Raw genomic sequence first — 24,877 nt, forward strand, 5'->3', positions numbered from 1 at the left:
CAAATTCAAATCACAACCTTTAAAATCTTCATTATCAACATCATTTTTGGGTTTGATCATGAGAAGCATGAAATTCTTGCTCGAATTCAAGAGTGTTTTCATCTGCCCTGCATTAACAAGCGAAAGATTTGATTTCTTGTTGTGAGCTCTCACAATATATTCTACTCCATTTTTGAATAAATTATATTTATTTTCATGTCGATGGAAGATAGCTTTTTTGTCATAAATGTACGAGCTGCCCAAAACCATGCCACAGATATCTAACGGCACAATGTCAAGCTCCACTTCATCTATGAAATTTGTGGTAATAGAGAATCTTAGTTTACACTTTCTAGTAACCTGCAATTGCACATTGTCATGCACCCATACATGTGGATACAGTTTATGATGTGGGACAGTTTCGAAATTTAAACTCTTGACAATGTTTTCAGAGATAAGATTGGCTTGAGAGCCTCTATCAAACAACGTATCAATCTTGTTATGTTTTGATATCACCCTTATGTGAAACAATTCTATTCTCCTCTTTTCATTTGGAGTTTCATTTTGCAAATCTGAAGAACTAGTGTTGGCAATGGATTATTTTCCTTTTAACCCCATGGATGTGATTTTAGTTTCATCTCCTGAATCAGATCCCAAATCCTATTGAGTGGGTCCAGTTGTCTTCTGTTTTCCTTTGTTGTTGTTTTTTTTTGGTTTCATTTCGGGATGAAGCTTCCAACAGTGAGCTTCATCGTGACCCTCTTTGGAACAGTGCTTGCATGTAATTTTATCTCCTTTTTTGGTAGATGCATTTTTCTTTGCCTTCCCTTTGGAATCCTTTTCTTTCCCCTTACCCTTGAATGGATTTTTACTACCTTCTTCTGAGTTTTTTTTCCCTCTTGCTTTAAGATGAGTGGCTTGCACACACACATCATCTAGATTATTGGGATTAAACATTAAGATAGTATGCCTAAGGTAACTATGTAAACCCCCTATGTACTTCAGCAAAGTGTCCCGTGACTGCAAATCTACACCTAACATCAGAGACCTTTTTCTGAATTCTTGAGTGTAATCTTGCACATTTTGACGTTTAAGCTATCTAAAGTTCTGCCAATTCATGATGGCTTTCTACATAAAATATGGAGGGTAGAATTGTCTTTTAATTGCAGCAATGAAATCATTCCAAGAAATTGAGATCTTATTGTGTTTTTGAATCTCCTCTTGGGTCTTTGATTCCCACTATACAATTGTTGCACCCTCCATTATCAAGGAAGCTATCTGAATCTTTATGTCATCCACTTGAAGGTTTTGAATCCTTCAATAGACCTCCAACTAAAGAATCCAATTATCAAGCTTCTCTTCATTCACTTCACCATTATACATGGGCAACTCAAATTTAACATCAAGTTTTAGAAAAGATGATTTAACAGTTCCTTTTGAAGAATGATGATGAGTATGAGTAAGAGTTGTATTAGTAGAAGAGTGTGAAGATGCTTGTGAAGAAGAAGATGGTGGAGAGGGTGGAGGTTTGTCTCCAATCCCATTACCTCCTTTTCCATTGAGAGCCTTCTCCATTGGGAGGTTTAGAACTTTCTCCTTGCAATCTGTTATTCCTTTCTTCATAGAGGACCTTCACTATCTCTGTCATATCAAAGAAAGTATTTTTGAAGGTCTTCTCATCTTCTGTCATGTTTGTAGGTTCTCCTTCATGAGATATGATCTCTGGAATCTCAATTGCAACTTGACGTTGAACTGGTGTTGGAGATTGTGGCAACCTTGCTCTTCTTCCCCTTGACCCAACTTCAGGGCTTCCAACCAGCTTTCCTTCACCTCTTTTGAGTTTTAACCTTGTAAGCATGACATAAACTTGCAAATAATTAAATCCCTCTTTCACAAAGAAAACATAATGCTCTGATACCGAATTGATTTGATTTAAAATATTAGTTTGCAATGTTAAGATCTTCCTCAGATTATAAACAAAATGCTTTCATTGTGCTTAAGGATTCATCAATTGTTTTTTTGCAAGTGCAATGAAGAGATTTTATGTTAATTTTATGAGTAATTTAACATAAATCAGAAACTGAACAACAGCATAAACATGTATAGAACATCATCAAAAACACATTACAACAAGCACATGATAAAGAAGTTCACCCCTCCCTGGTTACGTCTCCTTGGTCCAGCTTCCAATGGATTGGGCCTCTCTATTATGCTCAAAAGTGTAAAAATATATATTTACAATGCTCAAATGCTTCTGAAACCTACTACAATGAGTCCAAAATACTCAAATATGGCTATCTAGCCTCTTTTGCATCGAATTTGGTGGAAAACTGAAGAAGTTATGACTTCTCCTAGTTTTCCCACTATTCGCTCCACAAATTGCCCCATTTCCGGCATGATCCTACAAATTAGCCCCAAAATCCGTTAACTGGGTGAAAATTTCGCCGAGCAGCGAGCCATATTCTATTGGCCGAGTCTTATCACAAATCGCAATCGGCGAGGATCGACTGGCTTAATTTTTGTGTACGCGGCGGGCGATATTACAATAGCAATGTGGCGGACCCAACGGAAGTATTAATTGGAGCCTATAACCTTATCGCATCCGAGATATCGCAATCAGCGAAAAACCAATGGTCTTGGATATGCGGTACTTTGCAGTATTGTGATTTGTGATTGCGATATCACATCGCAAACTTGATCTCGATGGGGACCGATTCTGTAGTACTTCACTCCCTTCATCAATGTGCGATTGCGATTTATCAAATCACAATTCCTTCCCTGCTTGGGGGTCGATTCTTTAACACGATCCGTCTTCGACCTGCGATTTGCGATATGCAGGGCCAATGGCAGCCTGCCACTTGGTGCCTCCCGATTCGTTGATGGAACCTGCCGTGTCATCCAATCTTGCCATATAAGCAAGTCAAATCTGAACTTTGACTTGCTTTGACTTTTGCATACAAGCTCGGATTTGAGTGTCGTTCACACCGTTGGAATCAAAATGACAAGCTCTTTGATCTGAAGCTAATTTAAAAATATTATAACACTTTGATTTTTGGGCATAATTTTGAGCACCTAACCAGTCAGTGTGAGTTAGTTCGAGTTCAGTCTATATTTGGAAAAGTCTAATTTAGTGTGAGTTTTCTTGAACAAGTTACTGGGAATTGAGTCAAGTCTAGCTAGAATTTGTCATGATTCCTTATTTAGTAAGTTAGGGCTTTATATACCTGTGCTTAGGTCATTGTGAAAAGTATGAGGCCAGGAGATCCAAGAACCATAGCTCGAGGATTGTGTATGTGATAAAGTTTAATGAATAGAAAATTGTTTTGTGTGTCAAATTCCTTTTTTCCTCCTCTACCTTTCCATCAAATTAGTATTAGAGCTAAAGTCGAGTTTAAGGATCTGAGGTGGAGTAAAGGTCACCAGCTACAGTCTAGGTGAGAAGAGATTTTATTTTATTTTATTTGAGTGGCATTGCAGTAACACACTCAAGAAATATTAAATTCGCATTACAACGATGGTGAGTAGTGGGGAAAGTCGTGTTACAACTCCCAAACTGTTAGCTCATTAACGCAGGAACCCCTTATCACAAGATGTGTTAGGAATATGGACACAACAAATTAACGGTCACATTAGATTGGTAAGATTTGAAATTTTTTATTTGATTTTTTTTTAAAGGGCCAAAGACCACATGGGAAAGTATTAAATAAAAAAAATGGCACACAGAGAGGCGTGCCAAGAAAGGTTCTTTTATGCATGGGTTAATGTTATTTTTATTGGATGAATGAAGTGGGTTGGTCTTAAAATGTTATATATATTAAAGTGTTACTTTAAAAGGGCTTGAATGGTGCCGTTTACAAAGGGCTCATGTAATTTTTGAAAAATGGATGATATAATTTTTTAAAGGGTTTGTTAAAAGGTTGAAAAGTTAAAGGTTTATTAAAGGATTATGAAAGTTTTCTAAATGTCAAAGTGTGCTCATGAGTTATTTGAAAGTTTTGGAAAAGAGTGGTGTTTAAAAAAAATTATTTATATAAAAAAGGTATTTTATTGGAAAGAGATTTTAAGACTTTGCAAAGGTCTGTTTGCCTGCGAAAAAAAAAACAAGTTTGTTAAGCAAGACAATGTTTTGGGTTTGGAAAAATACCTTTATGAACGTGAATCTGGTGAATATTGTGCCTTACGAGGGCGCATATTAAAAATCATATTTTTTTGGGGGGTGATATGGAGAGAGGAATCACGCAATAAGAAAAGAACCATCAAACAAAAGAAAGATAGTAGTCATGGGTTGCAAAGCACAATTGAAGTAAATTAAGAAAATGAATTGAAAATAAGAGGCAAAGATCGTTCGATGGTTAGAGAGGTTCAGGTCGCACTCGAGGAACCAAGAAGTCTAGTAGAAGATAGAAGAGAAATTGAGGTTGATTGGTGTAGCATGGATCTACTACCACCTCCTATGTTTACTGGTAAATTTGATTTTTGGGTTCTCAAAATGTAACAGCCCTGGTGAAAATTCCATGTAATAAAAGTTAACAAAGGAAAAATAATAACCACAGTTGATGAGACACTTATTCCAAGCTGAATGTTGGAAAAGATATCCTAGTGTGGGTGTTCATTGGTTTATTAATAGCTAAGGAAATTGGCAAAGGCAATGGAAAAGGGAAAATGGCATTTTTGGCACATTTATTTATGAAAATAATGGAAATTAGGAGAAAAGGGAGGTGAAAGATCACATATTGCATGTGAGGAGGAAATTGATGGAAAATAATGGAAAATGAAGAAAATAGAGGCCTAATTGATAAAAAGGCTTCTGATGATCAGTTTGTAACCTTTTGTCACTCCAATTTTGGATCTCTCTTATTACTCTCTCTCTCTCACTCTTGGACACTTAAAGTTTTCTTCGAGCACTCTTGGAGGGTGTGGCATACTTGGTTGGAAAAACGCTCTGCAAGCCCTAGGTGGGTTGAGTTACTAGTCCTGAAAGCCCTGGTTGGACAAACGCTCTGGAAGCCCGGAATAAGTTATGGGTTGAGTTACCATTCCTAGAAGCCTTGGTTGGAACAAACGCTCTGGAGCCCTGGAAGGATTGGGTAGAGACCAATCTGATGATGGTTTTGGTGATGTCCGACTGTAAGGTGGAATCATTGTTTGATGGGTTGAGGTGGTTGGCCTATGGAAGCCTTGGACGGTTTTGGATTGATGTGTTTTATGAAATCCCACATTCATGCTTGGAATATGGCACGGGGGTGACTGGCTGAAGAGAGTTTTAGCCCTGCCATATCTACGGTCAGTTGGTTCGTGGAAGTCCCACAACTAGTTGGCCTTTGCATCATTTATAAGAGGTTATTTATCCTTGTTATTTTATGAGTATTGTATTGGTTATATGTGGATTAGATGGTTTTTGTTTCCTTGGTATTTCTATCCCTATTATGTTGGTTAGGAATATGTATTATGACAGTGGATATGTATGGCTCTCATTGTGTTTTCACTTGTAAAATGAATGAACAATGTATCTATGACCAATTGGATGAAATGGAATCTAATGTGTTGAGGCATCAATTCTTCTTAGCGATTCTCAGATGAGTATGAGACCCCTATGTTTATATCTGTTATTTACACCTGTAGATTACATATTTGTGATATGTTTGATGAAATTTCTGTCATGGATAGTAGGGGTCTAGACAAAGGCTTGTTCAAGTATTTGCAGTTGCAACATTGTTTCATTGTTATCTTTCTGTTTTGAAGGTGTCATTCAATTTTGGGTAGTGACCTAGGCTCTGGGCCTAAAAAAGTGGCTCAAATCCCGGGGACGCTTGCACAACACTAAGAAAAATAGTCCCTGGACGTTGGCATGCCTTGTCATGAGAGCGTCCAGAGCCTCCTAGACGCTGTCATGCCCATATCATGGGAGCATTCAGGGGTTAAGTGGTCTAAAATCTCAGTGGGACCCAGGGGTTGGTTAGCAGAAATGTTGGGATGGTTCCTAGGGGTCTTATCACTGATGTTGAAGGTTTGTATGGTGTGCGTCCGCTGGTTCCAATTCTTTAACGTGACTTAGGAGTTCGAATCATATCATAGTAACTTCTCGTCACATGATTACCCCGGTTGGCCAGTTACTTGGGTAGATGTGGGAGGAGGGTGTTACACAAAATGCAAACTTTTCTTTGGGGCAAAGAGTTAATTGAGTTTCGTTCTAATAGCCCATGTGATGAAGTATGTGATGCTTTAGTATTGGATTTTATAAAACAGGTTTTGGATGAGAAGTTTCTGTGCAAGGTTACAAAAGCTACATCTTCCAAGGAAACATGGAAGATACTGGAAGTAGAGTTTGGTAAAACGGAAAGTGGCATGTAGCAACAAGATGTGTCACAATCGATTGAAGAATCAATAGAAAAGGCAACTGCAAATATGAGAGTAGATGAGCAAGACTTTGGGAAGACAACAAAGCTTGGAGAATCTGAGCATATGGATGAAGAAGTCACAACAAAGATTGCAGAGAGAGAAGTTGAAGCCTCTGTGTGTGAAGCAGAGCAAGAGCATATACATGCTCATGAACTCCACTGTAACGTGGATGGTAAAGATGACGGTGAATCCCATTGTGATGTGACACATGTGGATGATGACAACAAAGTGAGATGTAAATTGGTGAATTCTGTAGCAACTGATGAATTTGGTGAAGTTGAAATAGTTAATGAGCACATGCATGATCGAATATTCCACCATAGGATAGATGAACATTATGTTAATGACACTTGTGGTATTTTTTTGAAACAAGGACTGATCATGGAAATATCCAAAGTGCCATGTTTGATGAAGAACTGAAGGTTGAACATGCCATTGTAGCAGCAAGATATGAAACAGTTAGAATTGCTCATGAAACAGTGCGTGATCTAGCAGTAGTTGTTGATCAAGAAGAGGATAAAGTGATTCAAAAGTTTTTTATGAGAATATCCACTAATGACATAATAGTGGAAGATAGTCTCGATGCAGTTAAAGAGACAAAGAAGGAATCTCTCACTATAGAGCACAATGAAGATGTTTTTAACATTATTTTTGAATATGCAGGTGTTCAAAATAACATTATTTTTTAATAGTCTTAAAGTTGCAACTAGAATAAAATAATTGAATGAAATGGTGAAAGAGAAAAATGACAGTGATTATGATTTTACATGTAATCTTAATGATGATCTTGAGTGTAAAGATTACAAGAAAAAAGCAGCAATATTTGATAGTGAGAGTGAAAATAAAGATATGGATATTTCTGAAGATGAAGAAAACATTAAAACAAATTTTCAACAATGGAGTCAATAAGAGATCAAATTTTTCTATCAAGAAATATGGCAGAAGGAAGATCATGAATATGAAGCATAAGAAGCAGAGCAAAGAAGACAATTTGAAGATGAAGAGTTGTGGTAAAAGTCCATGAGTGAAATAATTATTGAAGAGGAAGTTGTAGAAGTCAAGCTCAAAACAAATACAAGATAATTCAAATAAAAATTGTTGCAACAACATGTGAAGCGATATGGAGATTACAACGAGAAAGTGCAGTTGAAAATGAAGCGGTTTCTAGGGTATATAATTTGGAAGAATTGAAAAAGAAAATGCAACATTATAAAAATTTTCAGTTATTGTAAGCCTAGTTGAGACTTAGACCAGCAAACATGTTTAAGTAAAGATTGAGCCAATTTCTATTGTAATCCTAGCAGGCTTAGTTGAGTCATGTTTGAGTTATGTTGAGTCATATGGTTGTAATTAAGTGGGAGTGTTAGAAATAGTAATTACTCCTGCATGCAATGCAGTCTATATTAAGAGTGTGAGTTAATTTGAGTCAGTGTGAGCTAATTCGAGTTCAGTCTATATTTGGAAAAGTCTAATTTAGTGTGAGTTTGTACGAACAAGTTAGCTGAAGTTTATTCAAGTCTAGTTAGAGTTTCTTATGATTCCATGTTTAGTAAGTTAGGGCTTTATATACCCGTGCTTGGGTCATTGTGAAAAGTATGAGGCCAAAAGAGCCAAGAGTCGTATCTCGGTGATTGTGTATGTAAGAAAGTTTAATGAATAGAATATTATTTTGTGTGTGAAATTCTTTTTTTCCTCTGCCTTTCCATCATACAATCAACATGGATTTGAACGTAATGAGGGATAACAGATTTGGTGAACTTAATATTTTGCACGTGAAACTTTGAAAATAGAATATGAATTATGACAACCTTCTAATACATACCTTCAAAAATTTAGTATTGAAAAATAAAATGATAGCATAGTTTGTCTGCATACTAATCTCGCTCATGGAGAAAAGACACATAATGGTGGTCATCTGAATGATGCGCAAGGGAAGTTCAAATTAAGATGCTTTATTTTATTTTTATTAGTCTCTCATTCAACTTATTAAATGGAAAGAATTTAAAAGAGAACTAAGGAAGTTTTATTCAGATCTAATGGAAAGCATGAAAGAAAGAAAGAAATTTATTTTAACATCCACGAGGCTAAAGATAGCCTATGGGACATATTGCTTCTTCATCTAGTTGATGCATTCGGCCCTTTTCCTGTGAAGCCTCACAATAAATGCTCCTAGCTTCTCGACAACCCCCTTGCTAAATAGATTATCCCAAGAGCTAACTGTCAGAATATCTGCATAACTTTCCCTATTGTCTTTGTAGGTCTCGCATTCTAAAATGAAATGTTTTTCTATTTCCACTTTTCCAGAAAAAAACAAAAAATACATACTCTTTCCTCCCACACTTCTTTTGGCATTTTCCAGCACCCTGTTTCACAACGGAGTTGATGAGAATTAGTCCTTAACTGAGCAATAAGAATTTTGGCTCTCCAAGAAATATTGGCCTCTATGTACACCTTTCTTGATGATTATGATTGGGATTAAACACTTCAATATATTACTCTTTCTTTCTACCTAGCTCCTTATCCCAAATATGCCTGTGGAACTTATCCATAACAAAAGCTTTTATCTCTTTACTGTTTATGGGACACATGTTCAAGCAAATACCCCATTTACTAAACCATTTGTTATTTTATTGTATCTAAGTCTTCATTTTTTGCACAATATGTCATTAAAGACAACCTTAGGCCATCTGCCCTCTTTCATTTTCTAATTTTTTTAAAATACCTTATTACTCGCACCATAGCAATTGCTTTAATAGGAGCAGCCCCTATTTCACTTAACAAGATAGCATAAGGAACTGCACTTTAAATTTTGAATTTGTTTGTAATCAAACGTTTCTGAATTTTCTCAATCTATTTCCACTACATGTCGGATGTACTGTTGGTCCACAGTTCACAACCATAGAGAATCACCGAAATCACTACAAGCTCAAAAAGAGTTTGGGTGGTTTTTCAGTCCCATAACTCTGCCTCTGTACACCTATTTTGAAAAACATAAATGCTTTCCAACCCCCAAAGTTATTTTCTTTCTACAACCATCCCAGCTTAGATTTTTTTAGAGAAAACCACTACTTTCGTAGGTTGAATGATAGGGAGGGTAGGTTGAATTCTAAATGTTCAGTTCACTAAATTGTAGAAATTGTGGATGAGAGACAATTAGGTACATATGGAGGGTAGATTTTCCTTTGGGCTTTAAGTTTAGTTGTGTGGATGATAGCGAGGGTAGGTTGAATTCTAAATGTTCAGTTCACTAAATTGTAGAAATTATGGATGAGAGACAATTAAGTACATATGGAGGGTAGATTTTTCTTTGGGCTTTAAGTTTAGTTGTGTGGTTGAGAATTTAGGTTCATTTTTTTTGAATTCATATTTGACTGCTAAGTCTACGAAGGCATACATACTCTACCCCTCTCTGGTTTTGAACCCGTGATCTCTTAGGAGGAAACACATGTTCTTAGCCATTAAGCCCACTGAAGCTATATATATATATATATATATACCGGTCTAGATCCATCTCTCCAAGTGCTAACCTTTTTTCAATTTTTGCACTTAAAAAAGAGGTATGATATTACTACCTGATATGAAGAGATGTGGTAAAACTATTTTACTTTCACTCTCTGTCATAAATAAAATATTTCTATGCCCATGTGAAGTAACATAATTTACAAGAGATTAAAAAAAGATATTATATTTTAGGTTGCCGAAAATATGTTGTTCTATATTTCTTAAAAGCATTTCAATGTAAAACTTGTATAAACTATTTGAATACCCATATTAACTAATTTATTTTAATATCAACTTGATATATATGTATAAAAATTATTCAATATTAATGATTATAAAATATTTTCATGATGGAAGAGAAAAAATAATGGAAAGTAAAATAAAAACAATTACTTTGTAATAAGAGTAATTAGATAAAGATGTTTAATTTATCCAATTCCTAATATACCAACCTAGATCCATCTTAGCTCCAAATCTACCAATTGCCTAGATGGATCTAGGGTGGTTTAATTCCCCTTTTTAAATAAGCTATATTCCACATGAACACATAACGACAATATTTCTTACATAATAATAATAATGATAATGATAATGATGATGATAACCATGACACAAATTTAATGTGGGCTATAAACAAAATGGTTCAATTATGTAGAGTTAAGTAATAGTAAGGTGTACTTAAAAATACATTGATAACAAAAAAAATAATTAATGTGGATAAGGTCCACAAATAAATATTTCAATTATATTTACATGGCCCAAAATGACTTTTTTCACCAGAATCCAACCATACAATTTCAAGTACGATTGTGATTTTTTGTTGTTTAAAAACATTGTTGAATGCATAAATGGATTTATTGCCTTGAAAAACCGGGGCACTGGAAATCTACAATTAAACAACTTCAACTCGAGTTTTAAATTTTTTTATTAGATTTTGGTTAAAATAAATCAGAAAATAAACCCTAAAAGACATTTCATCTAATAATCAGAATATATATATATATATATATATGGTTTAAAGAAATTTGAAAAAATAAAATTATTGTTGTTAAAACATTTTAGTAGTCTTATTATTCTATTTTGGTCATTTTTAATATATATTAGAATTGTAAGTTTAAGTTGTGTAATCTACACAATCTAATTGATCAATTTCCAAATAATTAAATCTATTTATAAATTCAAAAATACAATTTAAATAATAAAAAAATATACATATATCATTTCACATAGATAAATATTACTTCAATCATAAATGAAGTACTAAACAAAATCAAAATTTTCAAAGTAAAATTATTATTATTATTTTTAATTCTTTACTTTAAAAAATATTTATACTTTAGAAAAATTGATCTCCCTATACTTAACACCTGTCCTTATTAAGTACTTGTTACTTAACACCTACTCCTATGTCCTTATTAAGTACTTGTTACTTAACACCTACTCTTATACTTAACACCTGTCCTTATTAAGTACTTGTTACTTAACACCTACTTGTTAAATATATATATATATATATATAACATAGTTATATCTATATCTAAGTTGAAGAAGCTCCATTTCATTTTTATAAGCTCCTAAATTCAAATGCTCACGTATTTTGGTGGAGTACCATTACATTTTGACAAACTGCTAAATTCAAATGCTCACGTAGTGTGCTGGAAAGAAGTACCATTACATTTTGACAAAATGCTAAATTCAAACGCTCACGTATTTTGATGGAAAGAAGTACCAATACATTTTGACAAATTGGTAAATTCAAATGCGGAAAGAAATACCGTTAGACTTCGCACAAATTACTAAAATTATAAGCTCGAGAAGCGGGTAAAATTTCGTCATCGGGATATATATATATTTTCCATATTTAACAGTAATTGGACTTACATTTCTTCCAATGCTGTTAGGCTCCCAAGCTCCGGCGGAAGTGACCCATTAAGATTGTTTGAAGAAAAGCTCCTGAAGATAAAACCCCACAATAAAGAAATAAGTTAAGATTGTTTGAAGAAAAGCTCCTGAAGATAAAACCCCACAATAAAGAATAAGTTCCTAGATAAGAAAATCCTAAGTACGAAATAATTCCTGTTTTCTGTGTTTTGCTGTTGCTTTCATGGAAACCAGCTGTTTCTGTATGATATAAAGTGATGTAAGCATTCACAGATTAAATGAAGTTGTTCAACTTCAAGGAACTGAACTGATAGCCTGTTATATCTTCCTAGTTCCTACTTTCACAGAGATATAGCATATATGCATTCCATACAATAGGGAAATCACTAGTCGTATTTAAGCAGGAAAATGTGAAGCAACAAATCAGCCTGGCGATTTTTTCCAGCTCCTATTTAGTGCTCCACTTAGTAATAAGTATGCATGTTTACAGAGAGGGGGACAGATCTTACAATGTAATCAAACTTCGAAGATTTCCAAGCTCCTTTGGAACAGGGCCCGATAAGTTATTTGTTCCAAGGGACCTGAAGCCATGAATGTTATTGAAAATCAGTAATTTAAATTGCCTGCAGATGAAATCCCTTTTCCAGTAGTTAATATTTTCAAGTAGTATGACCTAATACCTATATGAAAGATGCCGATCAATAAATTCAGATGAAATCCCTTTTCCTAACTGTAGTTAATATTTTCAAGTAGTATGACCTATATGAAAAATGCCGATCAATAAATTCTACCTAGCTAACGCAAAAAGAAAGAAAGAAAATTTCTGCAGAATTCCATTATCTTGATTAATTTTAAAGAACAAAAAGGGCAGGATCTCACAGGTGCTGCATCCGTGTGAGGTTACCCAAGAAGGCAGGTATTGTTCCTGTTAAATAGTTGTGTGCGAAGTTCCTGCCATGAAAATTCCACCGATCGCTCTGTCAAGGCCTCACTTTATATAAACAGAATAAGTAAACATGCATGGACTGAACGAAATGGACATCGTAATCTGTTCAGTTCAACTTGTAAAAACAACAGAATGTGTTTCAGAAATTATGTTGTTTTTTTTCTTTTTAATTTGGGGATTGTAAGCTTTTGGGATGACAAACCACCATCTCAACCATTCTAACTAAGAAGGGAATGGCACAGCCATATCAACTATTCTAGCTAAGAACCATTGACTGCTTCTGAAATTGTGTTACTGGTCAAAGATTTTAGAAACCAAAGCCATGATATAATTACTTTGCACTCGTTTTAATCCCCCTTGAAAAAAATGACAATTCCCTGCATCCATTAGATGGAATAATATTCAATTTCACTGAAAATCAGATAGAGTCTTACAGATCCCAAATTTGAGTCAGGTTAGCCAGTTCTGGCGGAACTTGTCCCGTTATGTCCATTGCATAGGCTTTCCTGCCAGCAAGAAGGCGGGTACTGGGTTAGGATATTTGAGCTTTGCAATTTTGGTCTGAAAAGAGGCCGTTCGGCTCACATTGAAAATCAATAAAGCTCAGTGCATTGAATCTAATTTAAGCGGATAATTTATGAACCTTAAGGAAAAAACTGGAAGATTTAAGAGAAGTTTTTACATTTGCATAATATGGCAAGTGTTTCCGTTGTTGAAGGTGCAATCACACTTGAAGGCGGGATTCATAGAGGGATCCCGAATATCCGTACTATCAATGGCTCGTCCAGTGCAGGGATCTCCAGTAAGGTTCCATGGAGTTTTCCATGTATTCGAATTAGAAGTCTTTAAATCGGTACTCCACTTCTGAGCAAGTGACTTTAATGCTATAACTGTCACCAGGAAAAGTGAATTGATGAAGAAAAAGATATTCATAAAAAATTGATCAACAAAACAATATATTGTCAAAAACAGAAAACATGAGAATGCTTGCAGCCTGCGGTCATTTTTCAGAAACATATTCCGTGGTTACCTTCAATTGGGTCCGTGACGGCTGCTGGTTGAACTTGCTGAAACAAAGTGACACAATAAGCAATGCTCAGAAAAAAAGTGCGGAGAAGCCAAATCGGGAATGGGATTTGAAGCTTAGACATGATGATGGTCCGATTTGGTGTTTGCGCGCGCAGTGGCAAGTTCTGGATGATATGGCAGGGCGACTCAATGGGGGGATATTATAACAAACACGGATTGGTGTTGAGTGTTAGACATTTCAAAGTATATCATATCAGGCTGGTTAGACTACGGCTATCATTGAATAGTGAGGTTGTACGGTAAACCATCTCAAATGTACGGACAGAGTGCACAAAACAACGGCAAGCCATAAATCCCATGCTATAGGGATTTTAATGCCTTATAGTACGCCCTCTTATGTATGACCATACCATTTCATGCCATGGTTACGGCATCTACACATCGGTGTATTTTTATTTCACGTGTACAGTGGGACCCTGTTACATAGATTGAATCTGTACTATTTTACATTTAATTCCATTTATCTTTGGGCGAACCAAAACCAAAACGTAGTTCAACGAAAACAAGGATCCTGATAATCTCTTGACTTCTATGCTCGTAGCAAGAGTTATTGTTATCCTCAAAATACCCCTGGAATAGTGTTCAATAACCTCCTCTTACCACCTTACCATATTTCACCTTGCGGGAAATCTTCTTGACTAACTAATATATATTCTTAAAAATATAATTTTAATAATTTAATCGTAAATTATATACATGAAATAGAATATTAAAGTCGAGTAGGTGCTACAGGTAGAATGCTAAAATCAAATATAATGGCTACATTGTTGAAAATGACGGTATCATTTTCTAATAAAAAATTAATAAAAGATTAATTTAATAAACTTTATATATATTTTAGGTTATAATTTAGTCATAGTTTGTGAATGAGATTTGGTTATTTGTGATATGGAAACCAACAATAATATCATTGTCATTTGTATCTTTTTTCTCAAGTATTTTTTAAATTATATATAATTATAATTATAGATATATTATATTAAAATTAAAATATTATAAATATTTTTTAAAATAATTAATACATTATTAATATATATATATATATATACACTAAGGTGTGAATGCATCATATATTATTAATTTCACATGATTTTATAAGCCTTGAAAACACCTTATTAAATACATAGTGTTACATAATTAAAATACGTCTATACATTATATTTCCATATACAAATGGTATTTCATTAAGTAATTTACTTAATAAAATGTTTTTTTCACTATTATTTTAAAATAATTTTTTTATTATAAATTATTAAATAATTTTTACATATAATTAATAGTATTCAAATAAAATTTATAATGATGATTTTTAACGTTTATTGAGATTAATATGGTCTATCGGATTTTAAGAAGAAAAAGAATCTAATTGTAATCATTCAAAATCTTATTTCTATGCTTAGAAAAAAAGGAAAGAAGCACACCAAAATCACTATAGTTGGGCTGACTTAACAAGTCAAGAAGATTGGAAGTGTGACAGATGTTAAGGAAATGAGAGCAGATGTGAGTAAGGGTTGGACAATCTAAAAGAAAGTGTTTTCATCCTCCACCCTCTGAGTATCGCACAATTGACAGATTCTATCTTCCCAGCGAGTCTCGGCAATAGCGAGTCTCGGCAATAGCATTAAATATTACATTCCGATCGTACGTGTCAATTCAATCGGAATTTGGTTTTTGTTTGTATCATATTTGTTAAACTTTTATGTTTTTAAAAATAATATGTTATAAAATATAATTTATATTTAATAAAAAATAATTATTTTTACAATTACTTAAAATATTTTAAAATACATATTTATGAATTAAAGATTATAAGTTAATTAAAATGTTATAATAATTTAATTTTTTTTTTTTATAAATAATAATTATTGACATATGGATATGATATAATTTTATATAAAAAAATTTATATATAATTTATAAAAAAATTGACAAAATTCAACATAGACATCAAACTTATTATTTAAATCTCATTTATTATTATCATTTTTTTTATAAAGAAGAAATACATTGAATATAAAGAATAGATTTTAATCATGGAAATAATGGTATCTATATTAATACCAAATAATAATGTTTATGTTAATGTGATTATAATAATGATAATTCATGTTCATTGAGATCAAAATTAGTTTATCTCATTTTTAAAAACCAAGATTATTTAAATTTTTTAAAAATTTTGTTTTTAAAAGGGAAAGTTTATTTAAATTCATTGAAATCTTGTTTTTATCCTTTAAAAGTTGTAAGAGAAGCATTCCAAGATTATCATAGTTTTTTAGATTTGGGAGGTTAGAAAGGTAAATGAGTTTTAATTTGAGAAATTGATTTTCATCTTCAACCATCACAAAGGTGACAAATTTTTACATCCCACGGTTTTAGGAATTTTCCCAATGACCATTGTAGTTATGTAGTTCATGGGAGTTGGTTCTTGTTTTAGTAATGTTGATTTCTTTTTATACTAGTTAGAACTAAAAGATATTTTTGATCTTTTAGAATCCGAGTTACTCCCTCGTAATATCTTGGCTTCCTTTTAATGTCTAACTCTTCTTTGCACCACAAATCCTCTTTAAATTTAGATACAATTATATTTTTAATATTGTCCGTATGGGTAGGATGACATCCTGCTATATTCCCTAATGATTTAACCAACACATCATCTTGATGCCATCTTTGCTTAAGGTGTTGATAGTAATGGATAGAGTTCAAATTTTTTTTGGGGATTCTCTTATCATCCATGTTGTTTATCTTGTTCATGTACATTAGGTCCTTAACCATAGTTGATCTATAAACTATCATGGATATTCCACTAGATAGTCCATCAAAACATATATGTTACTTAAATATAAATCTATACTATGAAGGGTTAATTCCTTTAGATTCTAGATCCCTTATTACCAATTTTGTTGTTTATGTATGCAATAAATTAAATGTGAAAAATAAAGAAAAGTATTCACAATCACTCACAAACCACAATGAATGCCAATTATTTTCTGGAAAACCCTTTCAAAAGAAAATTCATTCGAAAGGTGAATCTACTATGTCCTCTTTTATCTCGAATTGAAATAATGCAAGTGCAAAGGAGAAGACATTATCTATGTAGTTACCTGAGACATGTGGTCCATGGGCTATTACAAAATGTAAACCCTCTCAATTGTGCTCTCTTTGTCTCTATCCACTCTGAGCTACCTAAACTTGACATGTGGCACATATTCTATAAGGTATTGTAAAGTTCAATAGGATACTTAATTTGATCTACCTAATGGAATTTACGTAAGACATTATGTTGCATTGAGTTGTGTACATTATGTTACAGGGCTCCAAAGATAAATAAAGGAATTGTTAATATATATATATATATATATATATATATATATATATATATATATATATAATAAAACTTAAATAATACTACACCACTTATCAATAAATTTTTCATCTCTAAATGTTAGTAGTTAAGTGGTAAAGGCTCAAATCATTATCTATTTTTGCAGATTTTCTTATATGGCATGTATAGTGTACTTTTCTTTTTCATAAATTCAACTTTAGTTTTCTTTTTCATAAATAAAAAATTAAAATAAATCTAAATCCATATATATGCTCTCTTCATGTACATGATACATCTATTATTATAACTAAGCAAAGTTCCTTGGTAATGATATGTTTTTTCATGCGTGCAACATTGAGTAAGATATAAATATAAAAGTAACTTAACTTGCAAACTTGATAACTTGTACATGAAACAAATAAATCCATTCTAACTACATTCCTCAAACCTGATGTAACATTGATAGAATATAACATCAAATCCACATCATGAATTTAAAAGTCAATGAAGACATTGTCATACACACAAGTTCAAATTCATGTATTTGTATTCCAAATTTGTCTAGTTATACATTTTTCTTTTCTACAAAATGGAACTTCATTCCCAACATAGATAATGGAAGTTCATGCCCATGAATGACATTATGGAAATGCCGCCTCACGACTGATCTAGAAATTGGGTGTATAAGTCACCATCGCCACTCTTGGCACTCCCAAGTGCATTTCCAAAGTGATATTGCTGCAAAAATTCAATAACCAATTAGTTGTAAAATCCAAAATGCATATAATCAATTTCGTTAATTAATGATAAGTTTTTGGTCAACTACTCATTCTCACCATGAAGATCTAAGGCAATGGAGAAGACTGCCCTTCCTGGGTAGATGGTGGAGCACTTGGTGATGGATATAGGCATGGTTCAGGGGTGATGGATAAAGGCATGGTGGGAGAAAAATTGGAAAAATGTAGTGGGTTGGGGCGATGATACATCCCTATTGGTTGTACGATAGTGGGAATAACCCTAGGGCGAGCGATCACCCTAGGGGGGGAAATTGGAATGTTGAGGGTGGATGATTGGAACAATGAGAAGGGCGGATGGTTAAAGGGGAGGGGTGGGAATTGGGAAGGGTTTGGGGAGTCGGTTATAGGCATGGGAGAATTTATGAAGGAAAAAGGTGGTGGGTGTGGCCGACAATACATCCCCATTGGTTGTACAATAGGGGGAAGCACCCTCGGGGAGGGAATTGGGATAGTACTGATTGGAGAAGTGCTCCCAATGCTATAGTTTCTTTCATCGACATGCTCATGAAATAATTGGAGTCGACAAGTTGGCCCGTCAACTGTAACAACAAAAAAAGTTCATATAGTTATGCCTATGCATTGCAAATGATAGTATATCATATTTCACATGAAAAAATGCATAACATCAGATTTACCATTTTTGTGTATAATAGAATGTTGCACTAACTCAGGCATGTGGTCCACAGTTCTTTGTCGTTGAGAAGACAACTCCAGCTGTTCATTCATGCTCTTTTTTTTTGCACGAACTCGTCCAACCCTTTCAAATTGTAGTTTATCTTTCCCTGCATTTGACTTGTGACCACAACACCTTTTCTTATTGACTGGGCTCAAGAAACTATGTTTTCTCTTGGTAGTGATCTTGGATGGAGTAATAGTATTGAAAAACATTTTGTTGTATTCTTGACATACTTTGTCTACCAAGTTGTTTAATGCATATGCCTGTTCCAAATTTGTAGGTATTATGGATCTCAATTTCTCATGAGTTGATGAGTTAACACGTTTCATCTCATCATCTTCAAATAATGCACTATCTGGTCGTACATTGGTCGTTTCAACATTATATGAGAAATTATCTAAATCATCATTGCTTGTTTCATTATGATAATTTAGAATGGGAGGAGAATCAAAGCATGGTAGAAGCTCTGTTTGGATTTCTGGGCCCAATATAGGTGACTCATTCAAATCAAATAAAATTCTAGGAATTTCTGTAGTAGGATTAGTGACATTAGGGAATACATTTTCACCCAAGCTAATGTTACTTGCCAACATCTCAACTTTCAATACATGTTTACAGATGTTTCCATTTAAGGCCCACTTGCAATTACAAAAGTGTAGAGTGGAATCTTTATATATGACATTGTACCAAATATCACGAGTATTGTTATTTTGGCTACGAACCCAATAATCGTTGTTACTCTTTTCATCAGGCACACAATCTTCATTTGGGATTTGGTTAGCTCTACACCTGGATGAATTCAACTGTTCCTCAATTTTTCTGGGTCGTACAAAACCAGCTTCTTTTAAACGTTGCATATGATTGTAATATAATACAACCTTTGTCAACAACACATAAATCAACCAATCAACCCGCCTATGGCATGCATTGTTTTTCTCACTTAGGTACCTCTGCTTGATATACCGATGGTAAGACTCAATTGCATTATTTGTATTTTGATTGGAATGTGGAAAATTTCTGTACGCTTTTGCCCACATATCTGTAGAAAGAAATTTATTGGTTATGAATTAATAACTATACATATGACATGCAAAAAAGAGTCATTAAAGCCACTTATAAGAAACTTACATATTTTGTTGTTGGCTAACCAAGTTGCTTTAAAATATTCCAAAAACTTTGTATGGTCACTGAATCCTTCAAATAAATTTTCAACTGCCTTTTTTACAGATTCATCATCTGCACATGTGTGCATGATTTCTCCTAAAGCACGGAAAATTCGGATTTGGTTTTCCCTTCCTTGGACTTTGTTTCCAACATTCTTCAACCATGCACGACGAACATGCCACACACATAACAATATTGTACAGTTGATTGAAGACCTGGAATAACATAATTTTTAGAGAGAATATACATTAAGAATATTTTTGTCTCTTATAAAAAGAATAAACACATCACCTTAATGCTTCAATTTCAGCAGTAGAATCATCTGTAATGAAGGCTTTAACATGCCAATCTGGTTGCTCTTTCTTCCCAATGGCAAAGAGAGTTGACATCCATTTACAAATATCAACTATAGTATTGCGTGATGATATCACCCAAGCTACTGGAACCCCATTGTGATGTTTGTCGAAGACCATTAAAGTGTAAAGTTGATACTACATTACAAACAAAGTACATAATTATATTTATATAAGATACAAGCATTAAAATGGTGTTGAATAAATGAATTAGATTTAGGGTAATTTTGTACTCACCCCGTACTTATTTGTACCAAATGTTGAATCCATTGAGATTATATTGTTGTGAGAATATTTTAGCATCATTGAACGCATCCACTTTGTCTGTATGCCTATGATAAAAGGGATGTTTTCAGCAAGATCTTGTTTCTGGTAGAAGAAAAAGCTCTCAGCGTGTTCCTTATACCAACATTCTACACTGATTGGATCACTTTGATCTTTAACATACTCTAGCCTTATGGTATCATTGTAAATGTTTAATATATCTTGTCTTGTCATGTATGTATCTCGAGATGTCCCTGTGTATAACTCACCGAATCCATCCTTCACATCAGAGATGAACTTATCCCATATCATTGTAACATTAAAACCTCTTTGGATTAAATGTTGGACAATAGATCGCATATCCCTTGTTAAATGTGGTGCATAACTGAATCTCATAGACCTACCGATTGCATCTTTTCCATGACAAACAACATTGGATTTATCAATATGCCTACATGCAGTATATATTATTACAGCATCATCTGGTCTAAGTTGAAGTCGCCGCACAATGAAGTGACATTGGCAACCAACTTTAATACTTTCACGTTGATTGTGTTTTTTGTTTTGATCTGAGGATGCACTCATAATTCTGTTGTTGCACTTCGGACCATATGCACACCAATAACTATATATAAAACATTTACAACAAATTAGATATAAAATTTATGCATATTGAAAAGAATTATACATATATTGAAAAAAGATATAAAGACTCACATCATGTACTCCAGATATGTTGAAAAATATGTTTGTCCGATATCCTCTGCTTTTTTACTTCGTTGAGAAGCAAGAAGAAATTGAGTGGGTGCCCGTTCACTCGATTCCTCTCCTCTTATAAAATCATCAAGTCGACAATATGGAATAATTGCAACTTGGTCCCCATTAATCTCTGTCCATGTTAAATCTTCTGCTGAAAATTCAATCATATCCTTCGGGTCTTCAACTTCCAACTCATTAATCCTCTCCCACTTCTTCATTCTTCAAATACCTATAAAAATTGCATCGAAAATAATTTGGTTTGAGTAGATATGATGGTCTTGATTAATGCATATCACTAAGAATAGCAATCACATTTTTAGGTAACTATTTTATACTTTTCAGGTAAACCACTTTGGTAAAGGTAATATTTGGGTCATTAATCAACTTATAGATTTCATACAAATTTAGACTAACCATGTATGACATATGATGTCTTTGTGGAGGTGGTGTCACCATGTTGGTCTCATGGTACAACTTGTGATGAGTGGTTGAGGTGGAAGGGGTCGAAGGGAAATACAATTATAGATTAGTTGGGTTTTATGTTTTTTTAAATCTTAATAAAATGAGATATGCTAAAGTAGTGTCTATTGTTATTGATTATGAATTGATATCTATTATTTACTAGTCATCTAATTTCTCTTCAACCAAGAAATTCAAAATGTTATAGGGTCATCTTAAGATGCTATAGAATCATCTTAGGAAATGAGAAACTATGTGGTAGGAATGATCCTTAAATGAGATGCTCTATACAATGGAAGTTTCATGAATCTTAGAAAAATGACACTTTGTCAAAACCAAGATATTTTCAAATTTGTATATGTAAATGAAAATGACATTTTGTCAAAATCAATATATTTTCAAATTTATACATGTAAATGCTTAGTGTTTAAATTCCTAATATATATATTTAATTTTAAACTAAAAATATTTTGTAGAAGACCAATAATAAGATGTTATTTCTTCTTCATTATTCTTTTAATTCAAAATCAACAACTTAGTAATAAAAAATTATAATAAAAAAATTTCACTTTTATTTTTTAAATATTACATCTTATTTTTTATTTTATTTTTTAAATAATTATAATATTTTAATCTAATTTGTATTGTTTTCACCCTCTCACATAATTGTTTTTGGTCTTATTTTTATTTTAACTGATTTATCTTCTTCCACTTTTATCTTAATATATAAATTAAAAATAAAAATTATAAACCCATTTTATAATTAAAATTTAATATTAAATACATATCAAATACAACATCTATATACGACTTCAAAAGCATAAATACAACATCTATATACGACTTCAAAAGCATAAAGACATGCAACGCTTTTCTTCACAATGATCATCATTTCTCTCTCTTTTTTATTATTGATTACCATTTGTTTTAATTTGCTTAAGCCTTCATAAGCTAAACCGTTTCTCTTACTACTTATCCATAATAATCTATTTTAAATATGTTCAACTGTTATCTCTGATCAAAGTACAATTTCTTTTAAATTGGTCAGAGATTCCATAAGCCAAACGCTACAATTTTTGGTGAACTCCAAATTTACAGTGCCGTTTGAAGGATGTTCAACTATCAACTCAGAACTTTTCTTAAATCAAACTTACCCATACTTTCTACTTTACAAAGTATCATAAAAAGCAGACTGGCTCTATCAATTCAAAACGCCCAACACTTTTCTAGCATGATTGTCAACCTGTGTCTAACTGCAAAAATATAAATAAAAGCGAAAGAGAAAGCTAAATAAGATCCCTCCAAGAATAAAATAGGCCAGTAAATTCCATGTGATTATGTCTTGTTCCTTTCTTTTGATGATCAGAGATGGCAGATGGTCAGTGGAAAGAGAGCAACAGCGGTGAACATGAAAGGAGGGCGTGAGGTAGGTTAATGAGTTAGGGCCAAAAGTGGGCGTAGAAGCCATGCCATCTGAGATCTGCAAGAAGCTTTTTTCGCATTTTGCCTGGTGATCTTACCAAGTAGTTCCACATGGATGGGTGATTGTAGTGAACCTCCACAAAGAGCTCGTCCACAATGAGAGGCATCTCTGGATCGCTGAGCCATCCCCTCAGAATCGGCCACTCGCTTCCCTCGATGTCCATCTTTACAACCACCGTATCAGTCGCTTTCATTTGCAGCTCCCCTTTCATAAACCTCGTTATATTTATGACATTGCTGGCTTTATCATCTCAGTCTGACACAAAGCTGTAGTGCAGCTGGTGCGGAGGTTGGGGAGTGGCCTTTACAGTGAGGGAGGAGGGATTCGTCTGTGCCACGTTACTCTTCGTCAAAACCAAGTGGGCTCGGCTTTTGCAGGAGCTTGGAATCGACTTCGAAGGCGTGAATGTCGATGAAATCGAAGGGGTACATGCGAAGAAACCAGGCTAGGCTGGTGCTGAATGCATTAGCAACCAGATCCAGCAGAACCCGTCGCTGTCTGCGATGGAGATCGATCGCCTTGGAAGGCAGAAGCCACGGCAAGATGTGCGTTTTGTCCTGCACATCGTTGGAAAATCGGAGGGCGAAACCTCTGCGGAAATTGTTGCGATCGTCGAGCTTCTCAGTGAGATGACCTTTTAGAGGGCAGGCAGCTGCCTCCTATCCACATCATCTGCCGCCATGGATTCTCAACCTGATCTTCATCTTTGTCCAAGAATCCTTCTCTCGTCCCGCACAACTCGCTGCTGTTTTTGGCCATGGCTTCCCATTCATTATGCTTAAACACTTGCGCAGTTAAGCCTGGGCGTTTGCAAGCCGCAGAAATGCAAAACTCAATGCCAAGAAAGCCAAATATGTGCATGTGGTTCACATAAATATCAAGAAAAATATATGTGAACAGTATGAGGACCAAGGCATAGAGCAGCTACAGATGAATCGTTTTGCTTTTTCTGGTGCCCTCTGTCTGAGAATGAGAACGAGAATGAGAAAAGCAGATACATTGTAAATTTTCACAATGAATGCAGAGAAATTCAAATTTCAAATCGATCCACTGTTCGGCGCGCGCCCAATTTGTCCCGCCCATCCACTTCGTCTGACATTGGAGGTCCTGCATGTGGCGTCAGTATTTTCCGGTGACGCTGGAGTCCTTTCCCGGCCCGAGAGTTGTCCCGTTACATGCCCATGCATGTATGGTGAAGTTTCTAAGCGATTGCTGGCCCCATCATAGTACTCTTAAACCGCATTGAATACCCAATAGCATAGGAAATATTGCTCGCCCAAAACAACAAGGTAGCAGGGGCTGCAGGGGCTGGAATTTGACACGTAAATTGTCAGTGACGGAGGGGAATTTGACAGGGAAATTGTCCGTCACGAAGTCATTTGTTCATTAAATATAATTAATTTTTTATGCGTGAATTTTTTTTTTTGTGAATTGTGAGGTTGTACAGTAGACCACCTCAAATTTAAAGCGCAAGCAAGATAAAATCTAGACGGACAGAATGCACAAAACAACAAGGTAGCGGGGCCAGGGATATAATTTGACAAGCAAATTGAAGTGATTTGTCCATAGCCCACAAAAATATCTTAACGGTCAATATTAAAGCATTAGTTTTCAGGGGGAGAAAATGTTTTCAGGGAACACAAAACGATAAAATTGTTTGGATGATTTGGTGGATTTATATTAATTTCTTATTTTAATTAATAAATAACATCCAAGAATTGGTTGGATGTCAATATATTGTATTATATTGTTTGGATGATACGGTGGATTTATATTAATTTCTTAAGTTAATTAATAAATAACAT

At 34.1% G+C, this 24,877-nt stretch overlaps 1 protein-coding gene, 1 long non-coding RNA gene and 1 pseudogene across 2 annotated transcripts in view; all 3 read right to left on the reverse strand.

The window, feature by feature from the left end:
* LOC149227118 (uncharacterized) overlaps window positions 1–13,925 on the reverse strand; it is a 286,071-nt gene extending 272,146 nt beyond the window's left edge. The window contains exons 1-6 of the mRNA XM_089380413.1: window positions 13,737–13,925; window positions 13,389–13,596; window positions 13,141–13,212; window positions 12,640–12,711; window positions 12,270–12,341; window positions 11,761–11,832 (exon numbers count right to left, since the gene is read on the reverse strand). Coding sequence (XP_089236539.1) covers window positions 11,761–11,832; window positions 12,270–12,341; window positions 12,640–12,711; window positions 13,141–13,212; window positions 13,389–13,596; window positions 13,737–13,857 — 617 coding nt within the window. The 5' untranslated portion in view covers window positions 13,858–13,925. The remainder of the gene's footprint in view (window positions 1–11,760; window positions 11,833–12,269; window positions 12,342–12,639; window positions 12,712–13,140; window positions 13,213–13,388; window positions 13,597–13,736) is intronic.
* Window positions 13,926–19,059: 5,134 nt separating this feature from the next.
* Window positions 19,060–19,914, reverse strand: LOC149227120 (uncharacterized). Its single transcript, XR_016247109.1, has 2 exons — window positions 19,719–19,914; window positions 19,060–19,629 (listed from the first exon to the last, which is right to left on the reverse strand). It is a non-coding gene; the product is annotated as an uncharacterized LOC149227120 (long non-coding RNA).
* A 2,804-nt stretch (window positions 19,915–22,718) lies between these two features.
* Window positions 22,719–24,226, reverse strand: LOC149227121 (uncharacterized; annotated as a pseudogene).
* Between the last annotated feature and the right edge of the window lie 651 nt (window positions 24,227–24,877).

Source organism: Pinus tabuliformis, chromosome J (genome assembly GCF_031772625.1).
Source record: "Pinus tabuliformis cultivar Carrire ecotype Pingquan chromosome J, CPIR1, whole genome shotgun sequence".
Lineage (NCBI taxonomy): Eukaryota > Viridiplantae > Streptophyta > Pinopsida > Pinales > Pinaceae > Pinus > Pinus tabuliformis.